We start from the raw sequence: 12,309 nt of genomic DNA on the forward strand, positions 1-12,309 counted from the left end.
CCACCAGGATCTACCTCTACTTTGCACCATCCATCTTTCCCTTGATCTTCACAAGGCTCCCTCTCCCCACTGCTGCAAAGCATCCCTACCACCATGCTTTAATGTAGGGGATGGTGTTAGGGTAATATTGCATTTTTTTGTTTATATTCCACTTTTCAGCACGTCAGAGCGGATTATATTCAGGTACTGTAGGTCATAAGGAGCGGCAATGAGATTTGAACCCTGGTTTGGAGCCTGCTGCTAACTACTAGGCTACTAATCCACTCTTCCATTATATGCTGAACATTTTTTTTTTTAATGCCATCATCAAAACACAGCAGTACTCTTCCAGAAAGATTTGTAATCCCTTATCTCTCATTTTTCTGTGAAACAATATTTTGGAAAACAATTTTTATTTTTTGACTTTTTTTTTTTTTAACATAAGTGTTCTTCTTTTCAATACACGAATATTCTTCAATTTACCGATTACAATCTCAAATAAGAACACTTATGTACTGGTAGTATGGGGTATGGTGCAATAATATATAGGGAGGGTGGTATGAATTTTAAGGTGCCCTGTGAAGGGATAAGAAGGGTGAATGTGGATGGATGAATGAGATGAGAATTTTTAGGGGGATTAGTCAATATCAGTGCAATATGGAGTCTTTTTGCACAAATTAGGTGTCCATATAATATGGAATTAATACTGTATTACTATGTATTGAAATGTTGAATTGTTTAATATTATTTTAATGATTGAATAAATAAAGATTGTAGATCTGATATGTGTAATATTGAATATTTGAAAAATAGAAAATAATTACCCTTATGTGTTGTTACTCTAATAAGTATAAGGGTGGGTAATTGTCTCCTTTGTTTGTTACCAATGATAGGTAGAGTCATTTAAAATATTGAAAGTCAGATTGAAACCGTACTTCTGGTGACTCTGGTTTGGCCCCAGAGGCCATGGTATGCCAATCTTCGGAGGTTACTGGTGGACAGTCCTTGCAAACTACTAAGGAAGGATTTATTGCATCAGGGGCCCATACTGCACAACGATCAGTGTCTGTTTTGTCTTACAGTTTGGCCCTTGAGAGGGCTCGGTTGCTGAAGCTTGGTTATTCTTCTGCAGTGATTTCCAATTTTCTCCAGGCCAGGAGACTTTCTACATCTCTAGCTTATATTAAGGTTTGGAGAGTGTTCGAGAGCTGGTGTGAGAGCGAGGTTCTCACCCTCTTAAAGTTGAAATTCTATTGATATTGGAATTTTTGCAGGAAGGTTTGGTTAAAGGCTGGGCCTTAAACACTCTGAAGGTGCAGGTAGCAGCTTTTGCTTGCTATAGGGGGTGGATCAATGGTGGACCCTTGTCTTCCTATCCAGATGTGATCAGGTTTTTGAAGGGAGTTAAGCATCTATATCCTCCCTTGCAGCTACCAGTGCCTCTTTGGGACCTTAATCTGGTCTTGCATATTTTTGGTGGGTCCCACATTTTGGCCACTACATGGTCTCTCTTTGCAGTTGTTCATCGTGAAAACTTTTCTTGTAGCAATCTGTTCGGCATGATAAGTCTCTGAGCTGCAAGCTTTCTTGCAGTGAGCCGTTTCTATGAATGACTCCGGGGGCAGTACAGTTTAGGATTCTAACTTCCTTTTTTCCTGAAAGTGGTTTCGGAGTTTCATTTGAATTGTCTATTTCCCTGCCCATATTGGACAGAGAGAGAGAGAAGAGCATGATTATCATCTGTTGCATGCCTTGAATGTCAGGCGGCTTTTGGTGCAGTACTTGAAGATTACTTGCTCTTTGAGAAAATCTGATCAACTGTTTGTGCATCTGGTGGAGATAAACAAGAACAGCCGACAACGCGGGTGACTTTGGCCCATTGAGTGAAAAGTCTTCACAGCTGCCTATGTGAATGCAGATGTTCCTTTACTTAGACAGGTCAGGGTGCACTCCTCTAGAGCTCAAGCGGTTTCATGGGCGAGCTTCAGTTATCTCCTGTTGATATTTTCCGAACAATGATGTGATTCTCCTTACACACTTTCTCCAAGCATCTCCAGTATTTGGACAACACTCTTCATTGTCCAAATATAAAGGACGAACTAAAAATAAGCAGGCAGCCCAGGGAGGTTTGTGGTTTGGCCTGCCTTACTTAGAGGAAAGAAAATTATCAGGTAAGTAGTAATTTCTCCTTCCTCTGCACTCAGGCAGGCTAATCCACACTAGTGGGATATACCAAAGGGCGGGAGACTGCCAACAGGCCATGCCAAGTGTGGTTTCCAATACTTCAGGATCTCTCCATCCGCAGGCACATTCCCTTGGGAAAAGACCCGCTTCTGATCACTCAGAACGACTGGAGACGCCATCCCAATCCGCCTTATCCCTGACGGCATGGATGTTGAAAAGTTAATCCTTCAACCACTTAACCTTTCTGAACCAGTTTCCTGTGTCTTGATTGCTTCTCGGAAGCCTTCCACGAGAAAATCTTACTCTTACAAATGGAAAAGGTTCACGTCATGGTGCTCTTCTCAGTCCCTTGATCCCCTTTCCTGTCCAATTCCAAAGTTTCTGGACTATCTCTGGCAGCTGAGTCTTCTATCAGAATGCATGTCAGTGCGGTAGCCGCCTTCCATAAAGGTGTCGGGGATGTCCCTATATCAGTACAACCCCTTGTAACACATTTTTTGAAGGGCTTGCTCCATATCCACTAGGTCCTCCAGCCCCTTCTTGGGACCTTAATCTGGTTTTGGGTTCGCTCATGAAACCACCGTTCGAGCCTCTTCACTCCTGTGACCTTTGATATCTCACATGGAAAGTGATTTTCCTTTTGGCTATCACTTCAGCTCGCAGAGTTAGTGAAATGCAGGCTCTAGTTACCTATCCGCCTTACACTAAACTTCTGCAGGACCGTGCGGTACTCCGCACTCACCCTAAATTCTTACCTAAGGTAGTTTCAGATTTTCATCTTAATCAATCCATCATACTACCTACCTTTTTTCCCAGGCCCCATGCCAACCGAGGAGAACAGGCCCTGCATACCCTTGACTGTAAACGGGCTCTACCGTTTTACCTAGACCATACAGCTGCCCACAGGGAAAGCACTCAATTGTTCGTCTCTTTCCACCCTAACAAGTTAGGGAAGCCTGTGGGTAAACAGACTCTCTCCTCCTGGGTTGGCGGACTGCATTTCCTTCTGTTACCAGCAAGCGGGCATTCCATTCCAAGACCGTGTTAAAGCACACTCTGTGAGGGCCATGGTGCCGCTTCCTGACATTTGCAGGGCAGCTACCTGGAGTTCTCTCCACACCTTTGCAACCCACTATTGCTTGGACAAAGCCGAAAGACAAGATTCCATCTTCGGCCAGTCTGTCCTTTGTAACCTGTTTACAATGTGACGTACAAACACCCTTCCGCCTGGCCAGTGGGGTTCAGGATGCCCTCTACCAAATTTCTGCCCCAGTTGTTGTGCCTGTTGCACGCCTTTGGGTACATTTGGTGCATGTTCGGACATCCTCAGCTCGGTACTCACCCATATGTGAGGACTACCATCCTGCTTGTCCTGTGAGAAAGCAAATGTTGCTTACCTGTAACAGGTTTTCTCACAAGACAGCAGGATGCTAGTCCTCACGAAACCCGCTTGTCGTCCCTTGGTGTAGGGTTCATAACGTTTTGTTTTATTTTTCGGCACTGCCTGTAGCTTTCAAATAATACTGAAGGGGGACACCTGCTGGCTGCAGGGTTAGTTCCATGCTGGGCATGACCAGTAGGGGCCAGTAAAAGTTCTGGAAACTTTGACAGAAGTTTTCCGTGATTGGGCTCCATCCTGATGATGTCACCCATATGTGAGGACTAACATCCTGCTGTCCTGTGAGAATACCTGTTACAGTTAAGCAACATTTGCTATACATGATGCACATTGTCACGTGTACATGTGCTCTTTTACACACATACACCCCCTTGGTCGCCTGCACAAGAAAAGCAAAGTGTAAAGTACATGGGCACTTTTAGTGTGCATGCTTTATGTTGATTTTCAAAGAGTACCCCCTGTACGTGTTTACAAGTATGTGAACTGTTTTCACTGGATTCTGGTTATGCTCTCTGATCTCTTTTGTCATATCTGTTTCTCCTTCCCTCTTTGTGTCAACGTCTCTCCTTAGCACGGAACTGGCAGTGAGGAAGATGAGGCCAGGACCTGCAAATCCTGCCCGTGTGTGAAGCAGATAGACACGGTGGCTGCCGAGTGGCCGGCTCAGACCAACTACCTCTACCTGACCTACAACGGAATGGAGCATGACCTAGCCTTCCGAGAGCCGCACGTCATGGTGATTGGCTCCGGCGTGTACCGCATAGGGAGCAGTGTTGAGTTTGACTGGTGCGCTGTGGGATGCATCCAGGAGCTACGCAAGGTTGGTAGTGCGGGTCCTGACTGATTCCATGCATTTGTTTTGTCTGATTATATAAACTGTTGTGAGTTAAGGATGATTTTTATGTAGTATCACATCATGGTAAAATGATGTCTGGCTTTATGTTTTTTAGTTTTGGTTCTTTATCATGGGACTTTGAGCAAAAAAAGTACAAGAATGTGCAGGTCATAGGAGAGTCTTACAGAGTATTTCGTATGAAATAGATTTAAAAATTGAATTAATCAACAAAGTTCTCATCAGAACTCTTTTAAAACAAGTTTGCAGTTATGCCGGAGGTCACCAAACTTCTCAAGAGAAGTGCCACATAAGGCATTTCAAATCACTGAGGAGGGGGTCCCTTTAGAGTTTCTGGAGGTTGGGAAGAGAGATGGCATGCCTGGCCCTTTGGATGACTTGAAGTGCTGGGAGAGTGGGGGGTGTGGCAGATAATGCCAGTAACAACATTTAGTTCCAGATCTTTCAGAAGTTGGCAACCTTCATCTTTACCCCTCCACTGCCCCCCCCCTGGAAATAGTGTGTGTGTGTGTGTCAGGGGGGTTGCAATCATACCCGCTCTTCACTTCCTTTCCCCTCTTTTATGCTTGTGGGGCTTGGCCTCCCTGCCAGCAGCTCTCTTCAGTGGTATGGGCCTGGCTCTCTTCACCACTGTGTGTGCAATTGGCTCCTCTTGATGGCGGTGCCTGGCCTCTGCCAGCGGTGTGGTTCCCAGCCTCCCATCAGCATCACTCTCTTCACTGGTGCGGGTAGAGTCAGTTTTTCTGCTGGCGGAGCATGTGAAGCCTGTCTGCTTTTCTGCCATTGCAACTTCCTCTGCGGGCTGGAATCCGGCTGTGTGAAGGAAAAGCATGGTGTACCGGAAAAAAACGAGCTCTGGCCCCTGATTTTATGTTTTTATAAGTGTCACAATATTTAGCTGTTTTGAAATTTAAAAAAAATTATTTAGTAATTTATTTGTTTTCCAGCCACTGCCTGTCTGTCACTCATAGAGGTTGACTTTCTTTCCTTTCTGAGATTTTTTTGTTGTCTTTATCTTAACATTGGCAGCTGCAACTAGAACATCTGCCTGATCCTATTCCCCCCCCCCCCCCACCCCAACCTCTCCCCCACATACACACATGGCGAGCGAAGCCAAGCAGTATAAATTGGAAGTAAAGGCCACAGCTTTATTATCAGTCTGTTTCCCAAGAATACAGTTAAACCCAGACATGTTGGAAAGGATTGGGGGCACTCTATGGATAATAAAAATATGGAATGACTATTTGGCAGTGGCTAAGAATTCAATATCTTTCAGCGGTTGTTGAAACTAACTCTAAAATAATGTATAGGTGATACATCACGCTTTATAAACTCTATAAGATATACCCCAACTATGAGGAGGATTGCTAGAGACAATGTGGTTCTGTGGGGATGTTCTACCATATTTGGTGGTCATATCTGAAGGTAACAGACTTTTGGAAACAGTTTGTTGTGGTCAAAGAGATGCTCTCCATAATAATACTTTGGGATTCCAAATCTTTTCTGCTGTCCATGTATCCAAATACCTGGCCTATCAATGTGAAAAAATTGGTATATCACATTTTGTGTGTTGCTTGGAGAGAAGTGGCGGCTGATTGGAAAAGAGAGACCATGCTGATGCAAAAGTCTTTTCTTCAGAGGACTTGGGCACTACAATATATGAACTACTTAACAGCAATTAGTAGAGGTGAAGTGGCCTCTCATATAGCTGATTGAGAGCCCTTCTTGCGGTGGTATAAACAGCAAAGTTGAATACGGACACATCATGCTACTTTATATTGTTTTATTTTATATTATTTAAATCTTATATCGGCCAGCTTCATTTAGCTATAAAGCATAATTTATTTTATTTATTTAAAAGTATTTATATACCATTTTAAAAATAGAATTTTGTCAAAACGGTTTACAATAGAGGTAAAACCAACAAAATTAAAATAAATTGGAGAAAAAATACATAAAATGGTATAAAGCTGCCTAGGTAGCTCAATTAAACAAACGTGCTTTTATCTTATAACCAAAGGAAATTTATGCCTTGAGGGAGAAGCAGGGGGAAAGGAAAAAATGGGCCAGGGGTATGAATATGGGTGAAAAGATATCACTTAGTGGAGCAAGTTGGAATAAATTGAACTTAAATATCATGACAATATAGAAGGGATAAGTGGAGGGTGAGTAGTGGAAGTTGAATGAGTTGGTGGTATGTTAAAGGCAAGTTGAAATATGTTTTGAGAGATTTTTTGAAATGAAGTGGATTTGATATTAGGCGGAGGGAAATTGGGAGAGAATTCCAGAGCGAGGGTCCTGCTACAGAGAATGCTCTTTTCCTAGTGATTTCTAATCTTGCTTGTCGTGGTGATGGTATGTCAAGTAGGTTTTGTGTTAGTGATCTTAAATATCAAGCGGGTTTATAGATGCGAAGTATAGAGCAGAGCCAGGTGGATGAGGGATTGTGTATTAAGCTGTGGATTATGGTGAGTACTTTATATTTTATCCTAAATTTTATGGGTAACCAGTGTAGAGATTGTAAAATAGGAGTAATGTGATCTCGAAGTGTAATACCAGATAAGATACAGGCTGGCGCTGTTTTGAACCAATTGTAGAGGGTATAATGAAGAATCAGGTAAACCTAGATAGAGGGCATTACAGTAATCTAGACCGGAAAAAATTAGGGACTGAAGAACGGTTCTAAAGTCTCGATGGAAAAGAAGAGGACGCAGACGTTTTAGAAGTTGAAGTTTATAAAATGATTTTTTTGTAAGAGAGGATATGTGTTGTTTCATTGAGAGATCTGTATTTATAATGACTCCTAAATTTATTGCATGGTGTGTTATTGGGATTGATATGCCATTTGTTATCAAGTGAGGAGGAGGGCCGATAGAAGAATCTGAGATAGATGTTAGGTGGACAATTTCAGTTTTTGAAGGATTTAGCTTTAAACGATTATGGGAAAGCCAAGAGTTGATGGTGGATAGATAAAGCGAAACCATGGATAAAGTAGCTGACCAAGATGTTTTGTAGGGGACCAGAAATTGTATGTCATCAGCATAGATTTTGAATTGTAAATCAAGGGAAGAAAGAATATGACATAGAGGAAGGAGATAGATATTAAACAGTATAGGAGATAGCGAAGAGCCTTGAGGGACACCAGATGGAATTGTGTAAGGAGTAGAGGAGTGTTGATTAATGTTAACTTGTTGGGGACGGTCAGTGAGAAAAGATGAGAACCAATTTAAAACTGTTCCTGTAATACCTATAGATTTCAGGTTTGAGATGAGTATTTGATGGTCAACCGTATCAAAAAGCTGCTGAGATATCCAAAAACCTACTATGTAATCTGTTGTAAGAATCAAAAGCGCGGAATAAAGTATCAAAAGAGGCTAATAGAGTTTCGGTGGAATGTCCTTTTCTGAATCCATGTTGAGTTGTGTGAAGAATATTGTTTTCAGTTAGAAATTCGGAAAGTTGACGAAGTACTGCAGACTCTATTAGTTTGGCTAATGAGGTGATTGTGGCAATAGGTCTATAATTGTTAAGATCCGTTATGTCTTTTGTTTTTGTTTTCATGATGGGTAAAATGGAGGTTTTTTTCAGACTGTGCGGAAATCGGCCTGTTTCTAAAGACTGGTTAACTAACAGACAAAGAAAAGAACAAGCATGTTGGTGATGGCTTTAAAAAAGGCTCCAGAGCATGGATTATCAGGGGAGTTTGAGGGTTTTTGTCTCTTGATTATGGTTAGGATAGTGCTTTCAAGTATCGGGGTAAATTCTGACCATTGACCGTAGGATTTATTGTTTGTATATGTAGGGTAGGGAAGTGCTGAGAATTCTGTAGAGATCTTAGTAACTTTTGTTTTGAAGTGGTTGGTGATTTTATTACAGAAGGTGACATCATAATCAGTAAAAGTTTCATTGTGTGGTGTGGTTAATGACTTTACAATATTGAATAGAGTATTTGGATTTCCATTAGCTTTAGAAATTTTGTTTGCATAGTAGAGTTTTTTTTGCTTGATTTAAATCCTTATTATAGCGTCATAGGGCACAGCGATATGCATTTTTTGATTCATTGGTCCTGTGGCGTTGCCAATTTCGTTCTAGTTTCCTAAGTAGGGTTTTAAAAGATTCTCACAGGGATGGGGTGGGAGGGGAGGGGGAGATATAGAAAATACCATAGAATCATTGTTCACGATTTTTGTTTTACTATTGTTGGAATTACTGACAAAAAGATATTTTGCTGTTCTTTGATTAATAAAATTTAAATATATTAAAAAAAAAATGTAGGGGCTATAGATTGGAAAATCCTGGGAGGTGCATTGTTGGACCATATTTTGGATCCTCAAAACTTGTTCTTGGAAAGTATTTTTCCATTAATTTAGAGAAACATAGCAGTGGAAGGATCAGTTGTCATAATTTAACTAGAGGAGAAGTTCACACCGGATTTGCCCAAAATTGAGTGAATGTGACACTACTGTTTTCAAACTTAGAAAAAGTACAGCTAAGAGTAAACATTTTTTGGCAAGGAGTCCAAACTATTCCAAAACATGCATAGTCTGTAGGCTTTTGGCAAGATAAGAGAAATGTTTTACAAGTGTTATTAAATTCCTGCTAGTTTTTTATCCAGTCCTTGAGCACAAAAGGAATTTATTATTAATACCTCAAATTTCTTTTCATCCAGCTTAGCATACCACACGTTATCATTGCCAACCTGCACAATCTGTTCTAAAGCTGTTTTCGTATCGCCTTCGGTATTTATTAAAATTTATATACCACTTCATACAGAATGCTTGAAGTGGAAAACATAATTAATAGAATCAAAGCTATAGTCCCTTTCCACTCTCCCTCCTCCTCATAGATCACCATTTAACTCAACCCACATATGAAGTCAGGATCTCATATTATCCTCCCCCCCCCCCCCCAACCCATATCTTCTCAGTAACTTCAGCCAAAACAAAACCTCCTATCCCTTGTCTTTATGATATCATCCCAACTTTTTAAATGGTGAAAGTTTGCCTTAAACAAGATTTTGATTTAATAACCTTGAGAAATGCTAGCAGATCGCTCATTAATCTTATTTCCTTGGGCAGCTCATTTCTCAATCTAGGTCCCACAGAAAAGAAAGATAGATTTTGAGTATGTAGACTTCAGTCAGTTTCACCAATTGGTATTTCAAATTCAACTGAATGCAGAGAATGAGTGGCCCTCTGAATTGTCTGGAATTAATCTCTGATTCAAATAATGTGGAGCAAGGCCACATAAAGCTTTAAAAACTAAAACTATCGTAAGTTTTAAAATGAGCTTGGGCAAAGTCATTAAAATTGGAAGTAATATGCTTACTCCAATTTATTCTGTAATCTGCTTTATAGTGTCATGAAGTGTATAAATAAAATAAAATGAATGGAGGTGCAGCACAATAGTGAAAAACTTGAAGGAGTTGAAGCAGCCTTTTGAGAAGCCCTATATATATGGAATTAAAGTAATTTATTTTAGACGAGACTAAAGCTTACATTAGCATTCTAAATTCCTCTGCTGTTAAACAGCTTTGGTTATGTCTCAACTCCTACAAAACAAAATGGCTACTTCCCTGTACGTACCAGGATCAGTCCAGACCGTGGGTTATGTCCCCCTTCCAGCAGATGGAGTCAGAGCAAAAACTGCGAGGGGCGATCCCTCATACTGGTTGCGCCCTCTGTAAACCTTCAGTATTTCTCTGACTCCAGCAGATGGCAGTGCACCTTCGGTTCCCCAGTTCATTTAGAGCAGTGATTTTCAACCTTTTTTGAGCCGCGGCACACTTTTTACACTTAAAAAATCCCGGGGCACACCACCAACCAAAATGGCACAAAATGACACTAAAACAGTACATATTATACATATGTTTAAAAATATAGATTCTAAATGTATCTATACTCATTCATTGTGAAACCTGGGCCTGTTTCGATGAACACAAAAGGGATATCCTGGCAGGAATGGTGGAAAGACACACACGAAGCTCTTCCTCAACAGTTCTCAGTCTCTCCCTGTTTTTAGTTTTTATGGCAGTCAAGCTTGAGAAGCCCAGCTCACATAGATATGTGGTTGAAAATGGGAGCAATGTCAAAATAGCTTTGTTGGCCAGAATGGGGAACTCCTTGGCAACAGATAACCAAAAACTGTCTAAAGGAAGATCAGCAAAGTTTAGCTTTAAACCGCGATCTTGCTTCAGTTCAATGAGTTCCTCTTGCTCCTTTAAAGTCATGTCCTTTCCAGCAACGGATAATGAACTGTATGGGTCCCTAACCCAGTCAAGGCATTCTGTGAAGGCTGAAGAGAAATAAAACGACAATTTCTCCTCAAGAGTTTTCAAATGTCTGCCAATCACCTCGCACATTGCAGCAGTGTTGCCATCATGCAGTTTCTCGGTGAGCGGGGAACATCTGAAGGTTGCCACCCTGAACATGTTGTTGCCAGAGCTGCACCTTTAAACGGAATCCGTTTATTTTATCAGTGCTTGTAAGCAGGTTTTCATTTCGGCCTTGCATCCGTGTGTTCAGTTCATTCAGATATTGAAATATATCAGCCAGGTATGCCAGCTTTGTACACCACTCATCACTTGCAAGCAGCTTTGAAAAATCGGACCTCTCGTTTGTCAGAAATATTTTAAGTTCCTCTCGCAACTCATACACACGGGCCAGCACTTTGCCGCGTGACAGCCACCGGACCTCCGTGTGGAGCAATAAGATTTTATGTTCCGCTTCCATTTCTGTACACAAAGACGCAAATAAGCGACATCGCAAAGGTCGCATCTTCACAAAGTTCACTATGCGCACAACATCATCCAACACAGGAACTAGATCTGCTGTTAAGGTCTTTGCAACGAGGGCCTCACGGTGCAAGAAACAGTGGGTAACAAGAACATCTGGGTTTCTTTCTTTAACCCTACTTACAAAGCCTTTGATGCGCCCGACCATGGCTGCGGCTCCATCAGTGCAGACACCTGTGCAGTTTTCCCATGTAAGCCCACTTTTATCAAGATATTCCGATGTGACCTGGAATATTACCTCTCCTGTTGATTTTTCTGGCAGTGCCTTGCAAAATAGGAAGTTTTCTCTAATGGCTTCTCCATCCACAAAACGCACATTGGCCAACAGCTGACAATGTCCACTGATATCCGTCGACTCATCAAGTTGCAAGGCAAATTTCTTACTGATGCGCACCTTTTCCAAAACAACTGTTTCAATGTCAGCAGACATGTCATCAATCCATCTGGAAATTGTGTTATCAGAGAGAGGCACTTTAGCTATCTCTTTGGCTGCGTCAGGGCCAAGCATCTCATTTACAATAGCTTTACAAGCTGGTAGTATTAATGTTTCTGCCACAGTGTGAGACTTTTTTGATTTAGCTATGAGTTCAGCAACAAGGTAGCTAGCTTTGAGGGCTCTCTCATTTACCTGTGTGCTTTTTCTCAAAAAAGTTGCTTCTTTCTCATTGTTTGTACGTAAGCATACAAAATACTCCATCGGCTTGTTTTGAACGGAAGAGTGTTTCGTTTGGAGATGGCGTTTAAGCTTGCTTGGCACCATGGCGCTATTGGATAGCTTCTCACCACACACCAAGCACAGTGGTGTTGGTGCTGTCGCATCCCCAGTGAAAGTAAATCCAAATGAAAGATAGCTTTCACTGTATTGCCTTGAGCTCACCGTCTTGTCTTTTTTCTTTTGTCGACCTCTCATACTAGGGGCCTTCATCTAGGTCAGAATTGTGTCCAGGGTCCTGTTCGGCATTTGCCTTTTCCATTCTCAAATACTTCTCCATCACTGCTGAGATAGTGTGCGCAGCCACACACTAAAATAGAAGAGTATTACATTATCTGCCACACTTAAAGGACCTCTGCCAAGCATATACTGCAATATAAAGGGGTACA

The 12,309-nt window shown here is 41.4% G+C and overlaps 1 protein-coding gene across 1 annotated transcript in view; it reads left to right on the forward strand.

Moving 5' to 3' along the window:
• The window catches only part of CAD (carbamoyl-phosphate synthetase 2, aspartate transcarbamylase, and dihydroorotase), a 363,344-nt gene that overhangs the window by 147,245 nt on the left and 203,790 nt on the right, over positions 1-12,309 (forward strand). The window contains 2 exon segments of the mRNA XM_029596327.1: positions 4,134-4,161; positions 4,164-4,382. Of these exon segments, the coding sequence (XP_029452187.1) occupies positions 4,134-4,161; positions 4,164-4,382 (247 nt within the window).

This window comes from Rhinatrema bivittatum, chromosome 3 (assembly GCF_901001135.1).
Source record: "Rhinatrema bivittatum chromosome 3, aRhiBiv1.1, whole genome shotgun sequence".
In the NCBI taxonomy this organism is placed as follows: domain Eukaryota; kingdom Metazoa; phylum Chordata; class Amphibia; order Gymnophiona; family Rhinatrematidae; genus Rhinatrema; species Rhinatrema bivittatum.